The following is a 23,741-nucleotide window of genomic DNA, read 5'->3' as shown; positions in this document are numbered from 1 at the left end:
CATTCCCCTTCCTGGTCTCACAGCCTCCATCAAAGGCAACCACCGTGCCTGCATCTGTGCATCTTCCAGAGACAGTGTGGGCCTACAGATATGAGTCTGTCTCTGTGTACTTGTATGTACATGTGTACATACATGTGTATATACACGTGTGTACGCGTGTACTCAATCACACACACACGCTGCCTCTTGCTCTGCACAAAAACAGACGCAGACTCTCCACTCTGCTCCGCTTCTCTCACTTCATGGTGTGTCTTGCTAATGCTTCTCTCCGGTCTGTATCAGAAGCTGCTCGGCAGTTAGCTGTAGCTTTCGCAAAGTGCAGCCCGAGCATAGCATGATTATAGAATTTCTCATCCAAACCAGAATACTTATCAGTTAAAGAGACCACTAATCAGGGACTTCCCTGGTGGTCCAGTGGCTAAGATTCCACGCTCCCAAGGTAGGGGGTCCTGGGTCAGGGAACTAGGTTCCCATATGCTGCAACTAAAGATCCCATAAGCCGCAGGAGAGATCGGAGATCCCATGTGCACCAACTAAGACTCCGTGCAGCCAAATAAATATATATATTTTTTTAAAAAGAGAGCGAGAACCAGTAATCACAGCTGAGCTGGATCAATAGCAACCTGGGACTTAGGGATGCTCTATCATTGCACAGGGGAGAGGGCACTGACATCTAACACTCTCCTCCACGCTGTCCTTAAAGCCCACAAACTCTGAGTTGACTTGAGCCCAGCCTTTCTGCTTTGTATTCCTGAGTTCATCTGCCTTAGCTTCCTCATTTCCTGCAGGCTTACCGAGAGGACTAAAAGAGAGACCCAGAGTCAAAGCCATATGTGTCCCCTGCCCATCCTAGAAAAGGCTTTGCAAAGTTCTGAAGCTCCAGCTGTTACCAGGATCGTGATGAATCTGAGGCAGCTAGAACTGGAGTTTCTCTAAAGGCCAATGCTTCCAGGCCTGCAGGACAGCCCTCTGGAGAGCAGCAGGCTGGCCTGCATGGAGGGGCAGGCAATTAGCACTAGTGTGCTTAGCAAAGCAGGATTGCTTCAGGGCTCCTGGGAGCTCTGAAATGATGCATAGTCTCAGCCAGCAGGCAGCTGGGGTTCTAAGAGGAAGATGCTCTCCCCTGACACTTGGTCTTCGCACCAGACAGGAAGCAGATTTGGGAGCTCAGAGTGTGTTCATGCTGCAAAAATTCCAACCCTGGCTTTAATTTTCAAGTCGGACCTCTCTGAGAATCCACTGGAGACAGATACAGAACAACCAGACTCATGGCCAAAGGGGCCCAGAGGTCCTGCTTGGCAGGAGCAAGTCTCCAGCTGCTCATTTTATCCTTTTTGGAGTCACAGACCTGCTTGAGCATTGGCTGGAAGGTCTAAACCCTCTCCCCAGAAGGAGAACAGACACAAAACTTCTGCACAATTGCAGGGGCTTCAGAGGATCCACTGAGTCCCATTTAGGTCCTCCAGGTTGAAAACCTTAAAAAGTACCTATAGGGCTTCCTTGGTGGCTCAGTAGTAAAGAATCCACCCATCAATGCAAGGGACACAGGTTTGATTTCCAGTCTGGGAAGAACCCACATGTGGTGAAGCAACTCAGTAGCAAGCCACAACTACCAAGCCTGTGCTCTAGGGCCCGGGAGCCACGAGAGAAGTCCCCACACTGCAAATAGAGAGTAGTCCCTGCTCCCTGCAACTAGAAAAAAGATCACACAGCTACAAAGGGCCAGCACAGTCAAAAACAAACAAATAGATGTTTTTGAAGAACTGAAAGGTTTTTCAAATCTATATTGTGAGCTGAACTGTGCTTCCCTCCAAAGCTAACCCCCAGGACTTGTGAATGTGACCATACTGGTAAACAGGATCTTTGCAGATGAAGGCAGGATGAGGTCATTTGTGTGGACCTTAATCCGGCCTGGGAAACTTACAAAAAGAGAGATTTGGGCATAGATGCCTACAGAGGGCAGACAATGAGGAGACAAGGCGGAAGACAGCCACTTAAAAGCCAAGGAATCCCCAAGGCTACTAGAGAGCAGGAGAGAAGCATGGATTAGAGCCTTAGCAGGAACCAACTCTGCCAGCATGTTGATTTTGAACTTCTAGCCTCCAGAACTATGAGAAAATTTCCATTGTTTAAGCCCCTTAAAATTCAGGGTACTTTGATAGAGCAGCCCTGGAAAACTCACACAGATTTCTCGGTGTGTGCCTTGACATTTCTTCTGGAAATCTGGGGAGTAGCACTCTTTGACTTACCATTTTATACCTTTGTCTACTCTGAATTTCTTAAAGCGTGCTCCTGTGTTACTATTATCAATTTTTGACATCGATGGTGGTAAGATCTGAACCCATTTTTGTTTTCACACTAGATGGTCCTAGTAGGTGGATAGAGAAGAACAGCTAAAGTACGAGAGGGACTTCCCTGGTGGTCCAGTGGTTAAGAATCTGCTTACCAATGCAGGGGATTTGGGTTTGATTCCTTGTTAGGAAACTAGATTCCACATGCCTCAGGGCAACTGAACCCACACACCGCAACTGAAAGGTCCTGCATGCCACAGTGAAGGTCCCATGTGATGCAACTAAGGTCCCAATAAATCAATAAAGATTTTTTAAAAATCCACCTTCCAATGCAGGGGACATGGGTTCGATCCCTGGTCAGGGAACTAAGATCCCACATGCCACGGGGCAACTAAGCCCATGCCCTACAACTACTGAGTCCACGCATCGCAGCAAAAGATCCCATATGCTGCAGCAAAGATCCCTCATGCCACAACTAAGACTCGATGCAATCGAACAAATTAATAAATTAAAAAAGAAACAAAATACATCAAAGGAGGTGGTGATGAGTAAGCAGGGATTGGGACCGGAAGTGTCCTGGGAGGTGGCAGGTGTCAACACCAGGGGTTTGAAGACGGGGTGCAAACCTTGATGTAGTAGACGTCCCTTTCATCCAGGATCAACTCCAGGTGACCCATGCGGGCCCTCTGGACAGTCTCGATCTTTCCTGGGAGACAACATGAGAGTTTAGAGACCAGGGTTCAACATCCTGGATCCACCCCTGCCTTCACTGGGGGATGTCCTCCTGGCTTCCTAGTCTCTGAGCCCCGGGGTTCTCATCCATTAAACCGGGCTCTATGTAGTGCCAACCTCAGAAGGTGGCTGAGGAGTCCACAGTGAGAGGGCTGTATCTGGCCCACGGATCCGGCCTGTGGCCGGGGGCAGAGTGACAGGGGACCACTGTCTTTACCATCAAGCTCAATTCTCTTCTTGGGATGGAGCAGCTTGAGACGGAACTTCCCCTGAGGCCAGCTGTAGGTGATGTCCACCCCGACGTCCCTGGGCACTTCCGATCCGGGCGTGCCCATGAAGATGTGAGCTGAGGCTTCTTGAGGGAGCCAGCAGTCCTTCTGGAAACACAGCAGAGTCCTCAAGACCGAGAACCCAACCAGGTCCCCCCACCTGAAAAAAACCTGAGTTCTGGGCCTCCCCCATTGTTCAGTGGTAAAGAATCCACCTGCCAACGTAGAAGACACAGGTTCCATCCCTGGTCCAGGAAGATCCCACAATCTGCAGAGCAACTAAGCCCATGCGCCTCAACTACTGAGCCTGTGCTCTGGGGCCTGGGAACTGCAGCTCCTGAGGCTACATGCAGAAACTACTGAAGCCCAAACACTCTAGAGCCCATGATCCGAAACAAGAGAAGCCACTGCAGTGAGGAGCCCAAGCTCTCCCACTAGCCGCAACTAGAGAAAAGCAATGAAGACCCAAAAGTAAATAAATGTGTGTTTCCAAAAAAACCCCAAAACCTGAGTTCTTATGGTCATTCTTGTCCTTGAAAGACAAGAACCCTAAAACCAGGAGTCTGGGGCTGTACATCCTGGAGGAGAGTCCTACAGGACAACTCAGGAGCAGCTGCAACACACACCTGCCTGGACCCCCCTGGGCCTCTTCACCAGCTCAGCGTGCTCATCTCCCAGCTTTTGTGTGCTTTGCTTTTTTTAAAAAAAAACACAAATGTTTTATTTTGTATTGGGGTGTAACTGATTAACAATGTTGTGACAGTATCAGGTGGAGAATGAAGGGGCTCAGCCCCATACACATACATGTATCCATCCTCCCCCAGACTCCCCTCCCATCCAGGCTGCCACATGACATTGAGCAGAGTTCCCCGTGCTGTACGGCAGATCCCTGTTGGGTGTCCATGTTAAATACGGCTGTTTGTACATGTCCATCCCTAACTCCCTAACCATCCCTTGCCCCATCCTTCCCGCTGGCAACCATAAGCTCGTTCTCAGCCTGTGAGTCTGTTTCTGTAAGTAAGTGTATCCTGCACCATCGTACATTCACCCAGAACCAAGTAACATTCACTGCTGCGTGCGAGGCACCATTACAGGTACAGGGGGTGCAGCCGAGTGTTATACACAAAGTCCTGCCCTCCTGGCAGCCACTCCACACTCACAGGACCTCCAGACACAGAAGGAAGTGAGACGGCAGCTGGTGGCTGTGAGTGCTCTGCTGACAAACTCGGAGTCAGGGGTCATTGTTCTGGACCGGGTGGTCAGGGGAGGGAAGTTGTTTCTGAAGAAGGGGCATTTGATGAGACCAGGAGGCAGCAAGGCACAGAGTCAAGAGGATGTCTAGGAAAGAGTGTTCCGGGCAGAGGAAATTGCCAATGCAAAGGCCCTGGGCAGCAATGTGCTTGGTATTTAATTAAAAGGAGGTCAGTGTGTCTGGAGAGCGGTGAACCTGGTCAAAAAGTGGGGAGATGGGGAGGAGAGGCCGGCACGGCTGGATCATTGAAAGCCTGTAGGTCAGAAAGAAAGGAGCCACTGCAGAGTCCCAAGCAGAGGACAGACACAATCCTTTAGGGATTTTGGAAGGTCTGTCTGGCTGCTGGTAGAAAACACACGGGAAGGAGACAAGAGTGGGAACTGGGAGGTCAGATAGGAGGCTGTTGAGTGTCTGTTCTGTGCCAGGTGCTGGGGACCCAGGAGTGAGAAAGGCACTGGATCTGTTCCCAGGAACTGAGTGACTAGTGGGGAAGACAGATCTTAATTAACCAGCTTCAATAATGAACACAAATGTGACTGAAAGGGAAGGAACACAGTGCCCTTAGAGCACATAACATACGAACATGGCCACTTCAGGGCAATCAGGGCAGGCTTCCCTGAGGAGGTGACCTCTTGAGTGGAGCTACGAAGGTTGATTCAGCGTTAACAAGCCAACAGCCAGAGACAGAGGAGCCGCATGTGCAAGGGTCCTGAGGCAGGAGGGGAACTACAGCAGGACAAGCCCAGCCCAACAGCTCCGGGGAGGAGGCCCCCGTCTTTATGAGTGATGGTCAACACTGACCCCTGAGTAGAAGACCTAGGGAGGCCCTGAATCCAGATGAGAAAGAAGAAGGTTCCCTAGGGCCTACCTGGGGGTGGAAGGTGTAGGCAGCTTCCAGCAGATACTGTTGGAGCCCCTGGTCCTGCTTCTTCAGCGTCACGGCTGCGAACACAGGCACCGAGAGCAGGGAGGGCTGGTCGGGTGCCGGCCAGCGCACCTCAGTGCAGAGCTGCCATCCCCAGGTGTGGGCTGCTGTGGGAAAGGGAGCAGGCACCGCCAGTCAGGAGAGAGCTGAGGGCTCCGGGCAGGGCCACGGATGCTCCCATCAGCAAAGAAAGAGCACCTCCACATTCTTCGGAGAAACAGTATCATTTAGTCATTAATCATAGCAGGTGGTGCTGTGTAGACCAGGGTTTCTCAGCTTTGGCACTCTCAACCCGTGACCTGGATAATTCCTCATTGTGGGGGACCGCCCTGGGCTCGACCCACTAGACGCCTTTAGCACCTCCCACACCAGTATGACAACCAGCAATGTCAACAGACATTGCCAACTGTCCCCGGCAAGGGTAGGGTCAAAATCACCCCTGGGTTCAGGACCCCTCGTATAGACTATCAGAATATCCGGCAGTACGATGTAGGACCCAGACCCTGGAGCAAGAAAGCCTGGATCCGCATTCCCGTTCTGCCATTGCCCAGCTGTGTGACTTTGGGCAAGTTACCTAACATCTCTGTGCTTTGGTGTTTCTCATCTGTCCATGGAGACTGATAATAGATCCAGCCCCATGCTGTAGCTGGGAGGATTTACAGCTCAGTGAGTGTTCAGGACACGGTTTAGCCTAAAGAAGTAACTTAAGTAGGCTCCTCCCCACTTTACCCCCCAAATGATTGCAAGATCTGCAACTGATCTACCTCCTTCTCTTCCTTCTCAATTTTGTTGCCTTTGACCTGATGTTATCATCAAGGAGTTTTCTTGCTATTAAAATATGAAGTTCAGGACTTTCCTGGTAGTCCAGTGGTCAAGAATCCACCTGCCAATGCGGTGGACTCAGGTTTGATCCCTGGGTCAGGAAGATCCCACATGCCATGGGGCAACTAAGCCTGAATGCCACAGCTACTGACCCCGTGTGCTGCAACTGCTGAGCCTCTGCCCCGGGGCCCGCCCTCCGCTACAAGAGAAGCCGCCACAGTGAGAAGCCCATGCGCCACAGGAGACAGTAGTCCCCACTCACCGCAGCTGACAAAAGCCTGCGTGCAGCCGTGAAGACCCAGCGCAGCCAAAAATACACACATATAAACACACGTAAAAAGGGAAATGCAAAAAATCTACTTAAAAATGCCCTTCTTTACAGACTTCAAAAGTTACGGGGTATCTCAGTATTTTACTAAACCAGGAGTTGGCAAACATTTTCAAGTAAATGGCCAGATGGTAAATACTTGAGGTTTTGCTGGTCACACAACCGTGACCGCAGTTTGCTGTTACTCAGCTCTGCTGTTGTTGAAGAAAGGCCACAGACAACGGGAGTGGCTCTGCACCAATCAAACTTCATTTCTGGGCACTGGACTATGAACTTCACTAATTTCTCACATGTTCTGAAATAGTCTTCTTTTGATTATTTTTTCACTGTTTGGAAACATAAAAGTCTATTCTTAGCTCAAAGGCCGTCATAATAAGCCATTCTCCTACTGTTGGATATTTGAGTTGCCACCTTTTTTTTTTTTTTTTTTTTGCTCTGTAAATAATGATGCAACAAACATCTCTGTGCATTCGGCACTTTTAAAGCTATTTTGGCTTATTTTCATAAGGTATAGGGAGGGCTTCACATGTGGTGCTAGTGGTAAGGAACCCACCTGCCAATGCAGGAGATACAAAAGACGTGGGTTCAATCCCTTGGTCGGGAAGATCCCCTGGAGCAGGAAATGGCAACCCACTCCAGTATTCTTGCTTGGAAAATTCCATGGACAGAGGAGCCTGGCGGGCTACAGTCCGTGGGGCCACAAAGAGTCGGACACACCTGAGTAACTGAACACACAGAGTCTAGACAGAGCATCACTGAGCTAAGGGGCATAAGTACTTTCTGGGCAGAAGATAACTCTGGAATTTGGAGCTGTTATCTTACCCCTCAGCCCCCAAGATGCCCATCCTGGGACAATGACACGGAGGGCCTGCTGGCACCCACCTTCCTTGCTGGTACAGGACTGGGCCTCGGAAGGGCTGGGAAGGTGATTGAGGCTCCTCACACCATCCCCAGTGATGAGATACAGCTGAGAGCTGGGTGGGAAGGGAGGAAGTGCCAGGTGAATCACTGCATTCATCCATAAAACCACCAGGGCGAGATGCTGAGGCAGGTCCCACCCGGAACTGGACAGGCCCTTGGGGCACCAGCACGCTGGTGGGGGAGTCAGTCCATGAACACAGGGGGTGACAAGCGCTATGAAAAACCTAAATTATGGGATGGCATGGGCATAGCATCCATCTTGGGGATACAGCAAGGCATTGGTTAGTTGGGGGGTTTGGAGGGGACACTCTGCAGAGGTAATATATGGTCAGAGAATCAAAGGATGAGAAGGAGCCGGCATCCCAGAGGGAACGGCAGGTGCAAAGGCCCTAGGGTGAGAATAAAGGGCGCTCTTTAGGACCACTGACAAAAGGGTGGTGAGGGGGTCAGAATGGTGGGGAGGGAGTGAGGGGGGGCGTAGTGGCAGGAGACAGGTGAGGGAGTGGGCAGGGCCTCCATCCGGCAGGGAAAGCATGCTAGCTGGGCTATTCTGGATGCAAGCAAGGGATTTTAAATAGGGGAGGGGGAGCGTGAAAGGATTTAATTGACAAGTAAAAGGAGACCCCACTGGCTGCTGCCCAGAGAGGGTCGGGTGGGCAACAGTGCCTCCAGCAAGGGAAGGGAGGAGGTGGGGTGGGGGCAGTCTGGCTTCTCCTGTTTCCTCTGAATTCACTGTTCTCTAAGCATCACCTCTCCAGGAGGCTGGGGAAGAGCAGACCCCAGGAGGGACCCCCGGAAAGATCTGAGCACTGTGGGAGGCCCCACCTCCCGGTCTCCCTCAGCCCCTGTCACAGACACACCCACCCTACCCTGACATACACACACACACACACACACATGCACACACACACACGATACACCCCGCTCACTGACATGGGCAAATTGTCTCACAAACACACCCACAGACATGCAATCACATACACAGACTCACAGGCACACCTGTAGGCACACACACTCAGACACAGGCATGCACTCTCTCACAGACACTCACACCCACACCAGTGCCCACCCTGCCTCACACACAGACATATTCACGGGCTCCCTCCTCGGGTTCGGGAACCCACCTGAAGTGGAACAGCTCCACGACCTCCTCTGGTGTATTCAGATGCACCCTGAGGTCTTGGCCCTTCCTCGCCTGGATCCCACCATCCAGGCTGGCAGTGCCGCGGACACCAGTCACCCACCTCAGCCCGGCCTGCCCCAGGGCACCCACTGTGCCCATCTGCGCCGAGATCTGGAGCAGCGCGCTAAGGAAGAAGCACATGGCTGCAGCCTATGGCCCCAGGCAATAGCCAAACCAGTGCCAACCCACACACCACCCACGAACCCCCTGCCAGCTTCACTCCATGGTTCTGAGTCAGAGCGGCTCCTCCGCTGTGGCCATCACTGACCACACACTCCACGTGGGCCAAGCACTCTATACCTTGCCACTGAACCCTCACCATCATTAGCCCCATTTAATAGACAGACAAACCGAGGCTCACAGAGGTGACGCCGTCTGCATGAGTTCCACAGTTGGGCCATGGAACAGCCAGTCTGGAGCCCTGGTTGTCAGAGCCCAAGCCCAAGGTCTCTATGCCCAACAAAAGGTAGCACAGGACACCCACATTCCCCACACTGGACCCAGAAATGAAAGGCAGGTCAGCTTAGTGACTGGGAGAGTCACCCAGCAGGCCTGGGAGAGGTGAGCATTGTTCTGCTCAAAATCCTTGATGCCGCGTGGCCCTGGGTCAGCTGTGCACTCATTGTGAGTCTCAATTTCCTTAACCCTTAATGGAAATAAGAAAAGTGTCCACCTTGTGTGTGGCCATGTGGGTTCCTGTACCTTAAATGCCCCCGCCTCCCTCTCCTCCCACCCTCTCCCCCAAGAGGCAGAGGGGGCAGAGGGAAGAGCGGGGCTGAGACACAAGCTGTGAATCCCAGCTGCTGTGCTACCTTGGGCATGGGGGTTGTACCTTGCTGAGCCTCAGTCTTCTCATCTGTAAAGTGGGCACAACTGCCCAGGATCTCCTTAGTCTCTTGGCACAAAAAACACTCCATCTACAGTAGCTGGTATAAAGGTAGTCAGCAGAGCAGGGCTCCCCCTCAGCCCATGCTGATGCCTCAGCTCTCTGCAGGGGGAGGCCCTGATCCACCTATGTCCCCCAGATCTGAGGAGCCAGTTACCTGGGCTTGACGTAACCATTCACAGAGAAATCTGAGCGCTGCTGGAAGTCGGCTGTCCCTCGGACCCGGATGCTGACGGCAGCCGAGACATTGAGGGTCAACCGGGCTGGGAGGCCGGACATGGTGGGAAACGTGAGCTCCTCCATCACCAGGTTCAGCCTCCGGTTCACCTGAACCTCCTGGCCCTGCAGTCAGAGAACAGTAGAGTGCACATGACCCCCTCACTCGCCCCTCACAACCTCAGACAGAACCTTATCATTGTCCCCAGTTTCCAGATGAGAAAACAGAGTCCCCAAAGAGATAAAAATAACCCAGCTGAGCCCATGTAGCTAGAAACCGGCAGAACTAGGGTTTGAACCAAGACAGTTTACTGCAGGTCATAGTCAGAGGTCAGGCATCCAGGCCCACCCAGGGTGTGGACTGTGCTTGCACACCTGGTACAGAGCACTTAGTAAGTGTCAGGCACACTCCACTTTGCTGCATTTTTACTGCACTGAGTCATTTGATTCAACCGCTCTATGAAGTAGATTTTATTACTACTATTCTATCATGCCCATTTCACAGATGCAGAAACTGAGGCCATGGTAAATTCAACAATGTGCCCAAGGCAGTAAGCGGTGCAGCCAATTTTTGACCTTGAGCAGTCTGGTTCCAAATTTCATGCTCTTGAGTTTGAAAGTACTTTAGTATTCCCCCAAAGCATCAAAGGAAACATCATCAGGTCAGATGGCAGGGATGGGCCAAGCCCAGCCTGAGGTACCTTCAGGAGTTTGATGGCAAGCTCAGCCAGGTTCAGGGACTGGTGAGTCACGCGGCTCCCCATCGCCCCACAGTTGACAAAGCTCAACTCATGCCCAAACACCTTCATGCTCAGCTGACACTTCAGCGCCTGCCGCTCCCCGCGCCTCCGGGCCACCTGTGACCAGGAACAGGTCTGGCTTAGCTGGGCAAGGCCCCTGGACCTTGGGAGGGGGAAGGGGCAGCTGGAGAGAAAGGTCAAGGGCTTGTGGGGTTCAGAACAGGACTTGCAAAACTCATGGTCCACAGGCAGAACCCACAGATATACTTTCTTATACCTGCACAGTCTACCCAACACCCAGTGCAATGTGCGTGTGTAAATAATAGAGGCTTTCAAAAATCCAGGCTGAATATGATCCAGCAATATAGCCAGACAAAACTGCAATTCAAAAACACAGATGCACCCCAGTGTCCCTCAGCAGAGTAATGGATAGAGAGGTGGTACAATGGAATACTACTCAGCCATGAAAAAGAATGAAATAATGCCCTTTGCAGCAACATGGATGAACCTAAAGATTGTTATACTGAGTGAAGTAGGCCAGACAGAGAAAGACAAATATCATATGGTATCACCTACATGTGGAATCCAGAAAAATGATACTAAAGTGAACTTATTTACAAAGCAGAAATAGAGTCACAGATATAGAAAACAAACTTATGGTTACCAGAGGGGAAAGGGGGTGGATAAACTGGGAGATTGAGATTGACACATACACACTGCTGCTGCTGCTGCTGCTAAGTCACTTCAGTAGTGTCCGACTCTGTGCAACCCTATAGACAGCAGCCCACCAGGCTCTGCCGTCCCTGGGATACTCTAGGCAAGAACACTGGAGTGGGTTGCCATTTCTTTCTCCATTGCGTGAAAGTGAAAAGTGAAAATGAAGTCGCTCAGTCAATCCGACTCATAGCAATCCCGTGGACTACAGCCTACCAGGCTCCTCCGTCCGTGGGATTTTCCAGGCAAGAGTACTGGAGTGGCTTGCCATTGCCTTCTCCGCACATACACACTACTACATATAAAATAGATAATAAGTAACTATACAGCATAGGAAACTCTACTCAATACTCTGTTAATAACCTATATGTGAAAAGAATCTAAAAAAGAGTAGATACACATATATGGGGGTTTCCCTGGTGGCTCAGCTGGTAAAGAATCCGCCTGCAGTGTGGGAGACCTGGGTTCAATCCCTGGGTTGGGAAGATCCCTTGGAGGAGGGCATGGAAACCCACTCCAGTATTCTTGCCTGGAGAATCCCCATGGACAGAGAAGCCTGGAGGGTTACAGTCCATGGGGTCGCACAGAGTCGGACATGACTGAGCAACGAAGCACAGCACATACATATATGGAAACCTGAGTCACTTTGCTGTAAACCTGAAACTAACACTATATTGTAAGTCAACTATGAAAGTGAAAGTCACTCAGTCGTGTCTGACTCTTTGCGACCCCATGAACTATATATAGTCCATGGAATTCTCCAGGCCAAAATATTGGAGTGGGTAGCCTTTCCCTTCTCCAGGGGATCTTCCCAACCCAGGGATCGAACCCAGGTCTCCCACATGGCAGGCAGATTCTTTACCAGCTGAGCCACAACTACACTTCAGTAAAAATTTTTAGAAAAAGTTGCAAAGCTAGTACAGAGAGCTCCCATGTACAGCTCACCCTGTTTCCTCCACTGTTAGCATCTTACACGACCAAGACGCACAGTGAAAACGAAGAAACCAACACCAACATGCTTTTAACTAAACTCCAGACTTTATTCGGATTTCACCAGTTTTTCCCTTCCACCCTCTTTCTGTTCCAGGATTGAATCCAGTACCACATGGTATTTGGTATCATGTCTCTTCAGTCTCCTCTGGTCTGTGACAGCTTCTTGGTCTTTATTTTTCAGGCAGTATATATTTTTTTTTATTTCTACTATTTAAAACCTGGAAGATTTTATATAAAATCCAGATACCCAGCTTCTCAAAAAAAAGAGAAATATTGGCCTGTCTCCCACTGCCTCCCAGTCTCCCCCTCCCCAAAAGGGCAACAGGCATTCAGAACTGAGCGGTGGCTGCCAGTGAGCCGAGGCCTGAGCTGCAAGCCTGTCTACCACGGTCCCCACCATGCTGTCTCTCCAGCACTCAGGCCAAGGACTACTGTCCCTCATCACTGAAGAAGTGAAGTTGCTCAGTCGTGCCCGACTCTTTGTGACCCCACAGACAGTAGCCTGCACCAGGCTCCTCCATCCATGGGATTTTCTAGGCAAGAGTACTGGAGTGGGTTGCTGTTTCCTTCTCCAGGGAATCTTCTTGACCCAGGGATCGAACCCAGGTCTCCCGCATTGTAGACAGACACTTTACCATCTGAGCCACCAGGGAAGTCCCACTCCTCACTGCACTTGTGCAAAATATATCTTGCAAAGTGAATATATACCAAAAGCGAGAAGACAGGACTTCCCTGGTGGCACAGTGGTTAGGAATCCGCCTGCCAAGGCAGGGGACACAAGTTCAATCACTGGACCAGGAAGATGTCACACGTCACGGAGCAACTAAGCTGATGTGCCACAACTACCGAGCCCATACGCTGCACCTCCTGAAGCTCGAGCACCTAGAACCTGTGCTCCGCGACGAGAGAAGCCACTGCAGTGAGAAGGCCGAGCACCACAATGAAGAGCAGCCACCACTCGCCACAACCAGAGAAAGACCGCACATACCAACAAAGACCCAGAGCAGACAAAAGTTAACTGACTGATTAAAAAGAAACCTAAAAAAAAAAAGGCCTTAAAAAAAGTGAGAAAATAACAGACCAATTGTGTTATTCTAAGAAATTGTGGGATTGTGATTCTAAGAAAAAACATTTATATCCAATCCACAGCCCTCATTCAAGTTACTCACTGGCTTCAGACTTAGTCCAAGAGGCTTTTGACGGCAGGGACCACGCCCTGATCATCTTTGTGTTCCTGGGCTGTGTGTGGGTCACAGCTGATGGTGAGTGAGTGAACAGGTGAGGAAATGCCTCAGCCACCAGCTTGATCACCCCCAGATGTACATGGAAATGACATTTATAAGACCAAAAGGGGACTAACAACCTCAGTATCCACTGGTGGGGAAAAGGTTATGTAAAGTAAGGTCCCCACCCACAGAATGGGTATTAAAATGTTTACATACAGTAAGTTTTCAGTAAGAAAAATACTCAGTACTAGTATCAAGTGGGAAACCAGAGGAGGCACACACACACACCCCTTGCCCAGCAAGTCCACTACTGTGCACACATGGAGCAAATGCATGCACACACATTCACCACAGAGACATGCACAAGAATGTACTACCTAAACATCAGATGCTGGCTTTAAAGATGGATAAGGAAACTGTTAACAGTAAATGGATAGCCCATCAAAAGTAACTGGATAAAGAAACTGTGGTCTGTTCACACCATGGAATGCTATATAGTAAGGACAATGAACAAGCTGCAAGCACCCACAGCAACACAGACTGATCTCACAAACATACTTTAAGCAAAAGAAGTCAGACACAAAAAAGAGGATGTGGACAGCTTTATTCACAATCATCATAAGATGGGAGCAGCCCGAAAGTCCATGAGTGGGTAAAGGGACATGCAAAACATGGTTCATCCATACAATGAATAGTATCCAGCCTTAAGAAGGAATGAAGCACAAAATCAGAACCATAGGTTAATGGAACACGTTAGAGAGCCCAGAAATAAACTCACACACCTAAGATCAATTAATCTATGATAAAGGACATAAGAATATATATTGGGGAAAAGACAGTTTCTTTAGCAAGTGGTGCTGGGAAAGCTATATAGCTGCTTGTAAATCAATGAAGTTAGAACACATTCTCACATCATACACAAGAATAAACTCAAAATGGCTTAAAGACTTAAACATAAGACATGACACCATAAAACTCCTAGAATATAGGCAAAACATTCTCTGACATAAATCGTAGCAATGTTTTCTTAGGTCAGTCTCCCAAGGCAAAAGAAATAAAAGGGAAAATAAACAGGACCTAACCAAACTTGGAGGAGAAGGCAGTGGCACCCCACTCTTGCCTGGAAAATCCCATGGATGGAGGAGCTTGGTGGGCTGCTGTCTATGGGGTCACACAGAGTCGGACACGACTGAAGTGACTTAGCAGCAAGCAGTAGCAATCAAACTTAGAATCTTTTGCACAGCAAAAGAAACCATAAACAAAAAAAGATAGCCTATGGACTGAGAGAAAATATTTGCAGGTGATGCAATTGACAAAAGATTAATTTCCAAAATACATAAACAGTTCACACAGCTCAGTGTCAGAACAACCTAGTCATAAAGCGGGCAGAAGATCTAAAGGGACATTTCTCCAGAGAAGACATACAGATGGCTGACAGGCTCAACATCACTAATTACTAGAGAAATGCAAATCAAGAGCGCTTCACACCGTGCACCTTAATGTTTCTAGCAGCAACAGCTAAGATATGGAAGCAATCTAAGTGTCTACTGAGAGATAAATGGATAAAGAAGATGAGAGATACACACACACGATGGAATACTGCTCGGCCATAAAAAAGAATGAAATAACGTCATCTGGGGCAACGTGGATGGACCTAGAGATGATCTCACTGAGTAAAGTCAGAGACAGACATCACGGGATATCACTTATATGTAGAATCTAAAAAATGATATAAATGACCTTACTTACAAAACAGAAAGAGACCCACAGACATAGAGAACAAACTTATGGTTACCAAAGGGTAAAGGGGCCGGGGAGGGATAAATTAGGAGTTTGGGATTAACATACACACAGTACTATATATAAAACAGATAAACAACAAGGACTTTCTGCACGAAAGTGAAAGTGAAGTCACTCAGTCGTGTCTGACTCTTTGTGACCCCATGGACTATAGCCCACCAGGCTCCTCTGTCCATGGAAGTCTCCAGGCAAGAAGACTGGAGTGGGCTGCCATTTCCTTCTCCAGGGGATCTTCCTGAAACAGGGATCGAACCCGGGTCTCCTGCACTGCTAGCAGATTCTTAACCAGCTGAGCCATGAGGGAAGCTCCTAAATTTTGTCTTTTTTGGTTGCACCATGAGGCATGTGGAATCTTGGCTTCCTAACCAGGGACTGAACCCTCATCCCCTGCAGTGGAAACACGGAGTCTTAACCACTGTACCACTGCAGGGAAGTTCAGGAAGTCCATTCAGGGAAGTTGCTATAGAGCACAGAGAAATATACTCAATATCTTAAAAGAATCTGAGAAAGTGCATATGTACACACACACACACGCACATGTATAACTGAATTACTTTGCTGTACACCAGAAACCATCACAGAATAAATCAACTATACTTCAATTAAGAAAGGAATTATTTGTGGGATAGAAAAAAAGAATGAAGTACTGATACATGCTATGACACAAACGAACCTCAAGAACATGCTCAGTGAAGGAAGCCAGACGCAAAAGGCCACACAGTGTATGATTCTGTTTATAAGAAATGTCCAGAATAGATAAATCCATCGAGACAGAAAGCACATTCATGGCTGGCAGGGCTGGGAAATGAGGGTACGGCGCGTGACCACTAACGGAGGTGGGGTCTCCTTGGGGTGATGAAAATGTTTTGTACTAGACAGATGGGGTGGTTGCACAACCCTGTGAATGTATCACATATCACTGAATTGTATATTTTTAAACAGCATGGGAAATAGATGGGGAAACAGTGGAAACAGTGGCAGACTTTATTTTTGGGGGCTCCAAAATCACTGCAGATGGCGACTGCAGCCATGAAATTAAAAGACGCTTACTCCTTGGAAGGAAAGTTATGACCAACCTAGATAGCATATTCAAAAGCAGAGACATTACTTTGCCAACAAAGGTCCGTCTAGTCAAGGCTATGGTTTTTCCTGTGGTCATGTATGGATGTGAGAGTTGGACTGTGAAGAAGGCTGAGCGCCGAAGAATTGATGCTTTTGAACTGTGGTGTTGGAGAAGACTCTTGAGAGTCCCTTGGACTGCAAGGAGATCCAACCAGTCCATTCTGAAGGAGATCAGCCCTGGGATTTCTTTGGAAGGAATGATGCTAAAGCTGAAACTCCAGTACTTTGGCTGCCTCACGTGAAGAGTTGACTCATTGGAAAAGACTGATGCTGGGAGGGATTGGAGGCAGGAGGAGAAGGGGACGACAGAGGATGAGATGGCTGGATGGCATCACTGACTCGATGGATGTGAGTCTGAGTGAACTCTGGGAGTTGGTGACGGACAGGGAGGCCTGGCGTGCTGCGATTCACGGGGTCACAAAGAATCGGACACGACTGAACTGAACTGAACTTTATGTTACGTGAATGTCACCTCATTTTTTTTTTCCCAAAAGAGTACACGTAAATGATTCCATTTACATAAAGTTCACAAAAGGAACTAGACGTGACTTCTACTATCAACCAGATTGAAGTAACAGGGACTGGATTTACCTCCCCATGTCGAGCAACTCGAAACTCAGATGAAACAGATTAAACGAAAGTTCCCAAGACATTAGACACCATCAGGTAATGAGAGATGAACAACCAAGAGACAGGAAATAGCAAGGTGAGCCTCAGCTCCCCGCCTGGAGGGAGTTCAGGCTGAGGGGCTGGGAGGGGAACAGAGTGGGGCAGGGCAGACTCTTGGAGTTATGGATCTGGGAGCCTGGGGACACCAAGGTGACTGGACATTGCAGGGCAGAGTACAAGAGGGGAAAATGTTGCGCAGAGAACTCTGGAAGTCTCCAGAGAGTTCCAAGAATCTCTGTAACACTGCTTTAGGCAAAGACTTCTTAGATGTTAACACCCAAAACACTAGACATAAAAGAAATGGATAAACGTGACTTTATCCAAATCAAGAATGTCTGCTCTTTAAAAGACACTGTTGGGACTTCCCTGGGGGTCCAGGGGTTAAGAATCTGCCTTCCAACTCAGGGGACATGGGTTTGATCCCTGGTTGAGAAACTGAGATACACATACTGTGGGGTAACTAAGCACACACACCACAACCAAGAGAAGCCCACGACTGCAACTACCGAGCCCATGCACTCTAGAGCCCGGGCGCCACACCTAGAGGAGCCTGCACGCCACAGGGAAGGCCCAGCATGGCCAGAAAAAGACACTGTAAGGGAATGGAAAGACCATGCCACACACTGGGAGGAAATACTTGCAAGTCACACAGCTAATAAAAGCCTTGTGTTCTGAATAGATCAAGAATGTTCAAAACTTGCTCTTAAGAAACCCAATTTTTTTTAAAAAAGGACAAAATATTTGAACATACACTTCACCAAAGACACATGGATGACAAATAAGCACATGAAAAGATGCTCAACATTAGCAACATTAGGGAATAAAGCCATGAGATACTACCGCACACTATTAGAATGGCTAAAACTAAAAAGTCTAATCCTACCAAGTGTTGGCGAGGATGTGGAAGAATTAGACCTCTGATACACTGCTGGTGGGGATGCAAAATAGTACAACCACTTTGCAAAACAATTTAGCTATCTCTTAAAAAATTAAACATATGATCCAGCCATCCCATCCCTCAATATTTACCCGAAACCTGAAAACATATGTTTATATGTAGATTTGTAATGGTAAGTCAATCCAATATCTTGCCTGGAAAATCCCATGGATAGAGGAGCCTGGCAGGCTACAGTCCATGGGGTTGCAAGAGCTGGACACAACTTAGCAACTAAACCACCACCCCATACATAAATGTGCATAGCAGCCCTACGTGTAACAGCCCCCAAACCGGAAATAACGCAAACGTTCATCAACAGGTGAACACGTAGACAGACTGTGGTCCATCCCTACAATGGAACACTGCTTGACCACAGGAAGAAATAAACTATTCGTACACCCTGCACGATGGATGAATCGCAAAATAATTACACTGAATAGAGGAAGTGAGGCCAGAAAGCAGCACATGCTTTAAAGACAAAAGTATATGCTGCATGATTCCATTTACGCAACATTCCAGAAAATGCAAACTCATCTATTGTGACAGAAAGAGCATATCACAACAGGGGGGCAGGGGTGGAGCAGGAAGAAGGGATCAAGGAGCACTAAGAAACCTTTGGGGGTGATGGATATGTTGATTTAGTCGATGATGGTTTCATGGTGTATTGCTGCTGTTTCTCAGTCACAAAATCATGTCTAACTCTGCAACCCCGTGGACTGTAGCCCGCCACAGTCCTTCTGTCCACGGGATTTCCCAGGCAAGAACACTAGAGTGGGTCACCATTCCCTCCTCCAGGGCATCTTCCTGACCCAGGGAAGGAACCCTTGTCCCCTGCACTGGCAGGCAGATTCTTTACCACTGAGCCATCAGTGAAGCCCCTTCACGGTATTTACATATGTCAAAACTTGTCAAACAGTATGTGTCAACACTTTAAACACATACCATTTATTGCAGGGCAATTACACCTCAACAAGGCTGATTTTTAACGTTACTCAGTGCTATTAGGAGTCAGAACAGTGGTTGCTTACCTCTGGTTATGGGTGGGTAAACCAGAATAGAGAGGCAGAAGGGTGCCTTTGGGGAGCTTATGAGGGTCTGGGTGCCGGTTACAAGGATGTTTCACTGATGGAAACACACTTCCAAGGTGGGTACTTTTCTAAGTATGTGATATATCAAATGGTTTTTCAAAAGAAGGCAGGCTAGCAGCTCCCTGCTGAGATCTGACCAGCAATTTGCTTCTGTAAGGGGGTAGGGGTGGGAGGGCAGGGTCAGAGTTCATGGACACCTGAGTCCCCCAGTCCCAAAGCCCAAGCTGGCACCTGACAGGGGGGAGGGTGAAATGAGGTGGGCACAGGTGCTTCCCTTACCTTCTGCTGCAAGTCTCTCATCTTTCTGGACCTTTCTCCTGTACAGGCGGGGTCGGCCGGCTGCAGTGTGGGCCCTGGCTCTGCCTCTGGGGGCTCCTTCGCCTGGGCTTGTCTCTCCTCTTCCTGCCCCCAGAATGACTTGGGGCCAAACAGCCTGCGGGCCATTTCCTCAGCATTTTCCAGACGGAGCCCCAACTGGGAAGGAAAGTCAGGGGCTCAGGGAACAGTAACTTGGTTATAATAGTAACCAAGAGCTGTGGGGTTGGGAGCTTGAACAGGGGCCTCCAGGCTCCGTAGGGCCCATCCAGGCCCAAATGTCGAGAGATAAAATCTCAGCTCCACATCTGCTTGGCAAATGCCACACAGCAAGAATTCTGATCAATTCTTTGAGGCCTGGTTCAAATGTCACCACCTCTGGGATGCCTTCCCTGAATTCCCATATTACCGGCTCCATACATCTCCCCTCCCCACCCTCAACCAAATTTATTACCCCTTCCTCTGAGTGTCAAGCACAATACTCCAAGGTCACACTCAGACTAATTTGTGTGTCTCCCTGCAAGATTTTGAGCTCCATAAGAGCAGGGACCTGTGTCTCATTCACCAAGTGCACTCAATGCCTGGTGAGATGGTTAATTTTGTGTCTACATGACTGGGCTATAGGGTGCCCAGATATTTGGTCCAGTGTTATTACATATGTTTCTGTGAGAGCGTTTTTGGATGAGTTTAACATTTAGATCAGTGGACTGAGTCGAGCAGATTGCCCTCCATAATGTGGGTGAGCCTCATCTAATCAGTTCAAGGCCTGAATGAAACAAAGGGCTACCCTTCCTCCAAATAAGAGGGTGTTCCTCCTGCCTGACTGTCTTCAGACTGGGACACTGACTTTTCCTGCCTTTGGACGGGAAGTACACCATCAGTTCCCCTGGGTCTCCCAGCTCTGCTGACTGTAGATCTCTGGGACCTGTCAGCCTCTATAACCCTCTTGGTTCTACTTTTCTGGAGAACCCTAACAGATGACCTGACTGATTCTCAAAATCTGATGGATGAATTAATGAGTCCTTCCTTCATTTCATCTACCTATCCATCCACCCACGTATTCACTCATTCTTACATCCTTTCCTTCCGACCTCTCATCTAGCTGTCTATGATGGCATTTTTAGAGAAATTACCAGAAGTTCAGCCCTTGGCAGATCTAAGCTCAGGTGCCCAGCAGGCAAAGTTTGGATGGTAAGTCCCCAGTTCTCCATAAATTAGAAAGCGCTGGGATAGGGCACAGAGAGCCCTTCCTCAGACAAGCTCCAGGGACCTGGGGGAAGAGATGGAAGGGCCCCAAGGTGTTACATTACTTCAAAGCTTGCTGGGCACATGACCTCAGAGATCATCCCTTTTCCATTGCTTCCCCTTACAAATCATTTTCCACATTCAAATCGCGTGTCACTCCCCAACTTGAAACCCTTCCTCAACATGGTCCTGCTCCCTCCCGAGCTCCCATCTTAACATTCTCCTCCTGTTCTCTAATCTATTTCTGTTCCTTAAACACACTAAGCCCTCTCTCATCTCAGGGACGTTGCACACACTGCCCTCTCTCCCCTTGGAAGGTTCTTACCTCGGTTTTTCACATGACTGCTCCCGTCCATCCTTCAGATCTCTAAACTCACTACTTAAAGTTGCCGTTGTTTTATGAACGTGTCTACTCATTTCTTATGTGTCTACCTCTCTGGGCTGTGAGCACCAAGAAGGCAGGAATTACATCTCTTGATCATCATCATATTCTCTGAGCCCAGCACACAGCATAGTTCCTGGCACATGTTAGGTAGAAGATGGATACTGTGCAGTTGATGACAGGTTCATGGACAGATGGATACAAGGGTGGATAGATCAGTGAAAGAACACATGAAGAGAAGGGCGGGTGGGGAGACTGACAGACAGACGAATGGATGGGCGGAAGGGTAGATGAATAAATAGTGGACGAGAGAGTAGACGAAGAGATAGTAGGGGTATGTGAACGAATAGATGCATGAGGATAGAAGCATGGATGGAAAGATGGATGGATACAGATGTACAAACATGGAAGAGCATGTGGACAGATGAGCAGGTATGTAGTATTAATAAACAGGCAGATAGATGGGCGGATGACTGAGAGAATAAATAGATGATCGGATCAGAGTGTAAATGGAGAGACGGGTGGGAAGGTACATAAATGGATCGGTGGATGAGAAGGATGGATGGATGACTGTATGGATGGGGTGATGGATAGGTGGATGGATAGCTAAGTGGGTGCATAGATAGATAGGTGGGTGGATGGGTGTATGACTGGTAAGATAAATGAGTAGGTGAGAGGGTAGATGGAGAGAGATGGGAGGCACATAGATGGATGAGAGAGAGGGAGAGCAGGAGGGATATGGGGGTCATAAAGGTATGGATTTATGTATGGGTCAGTAGGCTGGATAAATAGATGGGTGGATGGGCAGATAAATGGGTAGGTGGAGGTTGGGGGCTGGGAGTAGATCGATAGATAACAAGTGAGGGATGGAAAGATGGATGGATGGGATGATTTCTGGCCCCAAGCCCAGGAGACACCCTGAAGAGACTGAAACAAGGCCCCCTCTTACCTCCAGGAGGTTGAAGGCATGACCAAGAGCATGGATGGTCAGGTTGGCTGTGGCAGAACGGGGGAGGAAGGAGGCTGGAGAGAAGAGAAGGGTCCCCTCCAGGTTGGCTCCCAGGCTGCCTGATGCTGGAAGAGAGAGAAAGGATCAGTGCCCACCACACCACTCACCGGGCAGGAGCTGACAGCCAAGGGGCTGGAGACAGGGCTAGACACACGGTGCATCCTCTCAGCCAGGACAGGAAGCTTAGAAGTAAGCCTTACCAAGGGCAGAGGGAAGGTCACGAATGTACCCAGATCTGCTGATAGGTGGGGGCAGCCACAGCACCCCACCCTGCCCCCTAGTTTTCCAAGTAGCTGAGGGGGGTTGGATACTTAACCTAGAATGGGGTTTCTTTTTGATTCTGTTTAATTACAAGGAAGCAGTTGTCTCTGGTTGATGCTAATCTCCCTTTTAACCCAGGGAAAAGCAGTTCTCACCGCCCTCAGCAGGCAAGAACCCGTGAGAATTCAACAACAGTGTTTCATGGTCACCGCATCTCTTTTTAGGACAACCCTATTTTTAGAATTAAACTAATCTTCTGCTAAGAGTAGCAATAAGAGGTTTTCTTTTAGCATAACAGTAAGTTTAAAAGAACCAGTTTAGAGAAAAGACGGAAGTACTATTTTATTGAATGCTATGATGTGGCTCATATTTAACTATTTTTTACCTCTTCTGACAAAAATGCCAGGTTGCTATGAAGATACAGGAAAAAAAAAAATCAAGCAGATGGCATGTGACTATCTGGACATTTAGCAACAGACATGGCCTCAGGCTTATCCACATGTCCTCCAGAGTCAGAACTCCCGGGTCCCCAAGCCTCTGTGGTCCCCGAGGAGGACAGCGCTGGCCAGAGATGCCCATACCTGAGCGGAAGGTGACGTCAGAGTAGGACGAGTGTTTCCACACCTCTGGATGGAACTCCCGGCTAAGAATGTCTTGAGGGACAGCTTCCCGGAGGCTCTGTTTTAAGGGGTCGTCCGTCTCCAACAGCTGCAGGAGATGACTCCACACAAAGGAGCCCACTGGAGTCCAGTCGCAGCCAGTGGGGAGAGGAGGGGAGGGCGATGAGGGAGGAACCACAGCTGACACAGTACAGAGAAAACACCCCCAGCCCCCCGCTCCAGGTCCTGCTATTTCTACCCACCAGGGGCTTCTCAGGAGCCTAGCTACTGAGAACCACGTCCTTTTTGTAGATAAACAGCAAACAGAAGCGCCTTAATGGAACTTGGAAATCTAGGCTGCGCAGGGCATTCTGATGCACTTTCCTGAAGGAAAAGGGAGCCCACTGGAGCCCAGTGGGGACTGGAGTGGTTTGAGAGAGTGGGGAAAGCCCTGGTTTGAAAGTCAGACCTGAGCCTGCATCCCGGTTCCACCACTCATGAGCTGTGTGACCTTGGGCTGGTCACTCCACTTCTCTGAGCCTTAGTTGCCTCATCGGTAAAATGAACTATAATGACCCATCTCCCAGGGCAGTTTGCACAGATCAGTCAAGGGCAGAGTCTGGACCTAAAGGACTGAGTATCTTTTAGGGTTGGGAAAGGGTAAACATGCAATCCGTGATGGGGACCCTCTGAGGCTCTCTGGAGAGTTAAAAATGAAATGAGTGCACCCAGTGGAAGCAGTCCAACAGAGGATATTATTCTAATTGGGAACACCAACCCCCTTGCTCATCCCAGGCTCTCAGAATGCCCAGCAGG

The 23,741-nt window shown here is 49.0% G+C and overlaps 1 protein-coding gene across 1 annotated transcript in view; it reads right to left on the bottom strand.

Moving 5' to 3' along the window:
- The window catches only part of LOC138985592 (uncharacterized), a 160,196-nt gene that overhangs the window by 110,832 nt on the left and 25,623 nt on the right, over window positions 1-23,741 (bottom strand). The window contains exons 13-22 of the mRNA XM_070362578.1: window positions 22,908-23,066; window positions 22,006-22,130; window positions 19,394-19,588; window positions 10,527-10,682; window positions 9,767-9,951; window positions 8,665-8,847; window positions 7,502-7,593; window positions 5,413-5,576; window positions 3,241-3,400; window positions 2,918-2,997 (exon numbers count right to left, since the gene is read on the bottom strand). Coding sequence (XP_070218679.1) covers window positions 2,918-2,997; window positions 3,241-3,400; window positions 5,413-5,576; window positions 7,502-7,593; window positions 8,665-8,847; window positions 9,767-9,951; window positions 10,527-10,682; window positions 19,394-19,588; window positions 22,006-22,130; window positions 22,908-23,066 — 1,499 coding nt within the window. The remainder of the gene's footprint in view (window positions 1-2,917; window positions 2,998-3,240; window positions 3,401-5,412; window positions 5,577-7,501; window positions 7,594-8,664; window positions 8,848-9,766; window positions 9,952-10,526; window positions 10,683-19,393; window positions 19,589-22,005; window positions 22,131-22,907; window positions 23,067-23,741) is intronic.

Source organism: Bos mutus, chromosome 25 (assembly GCF_027580195.1).
Source record: "Bos mutus isolate GX-2022 chromosome 25, NWIPB_WYAK_1.1, whole genome shotgun sequence".
NCBI classification, from domain to species: domain Eukaryota; kingdom Metazoa; phylum Chordata; class Mammalia; order Artiodactyla; family Bovidae; genus Bos; species Bos mutus.
This window is presented reverse-complemented; position numbering and strand designations above follow the sequence as displayed.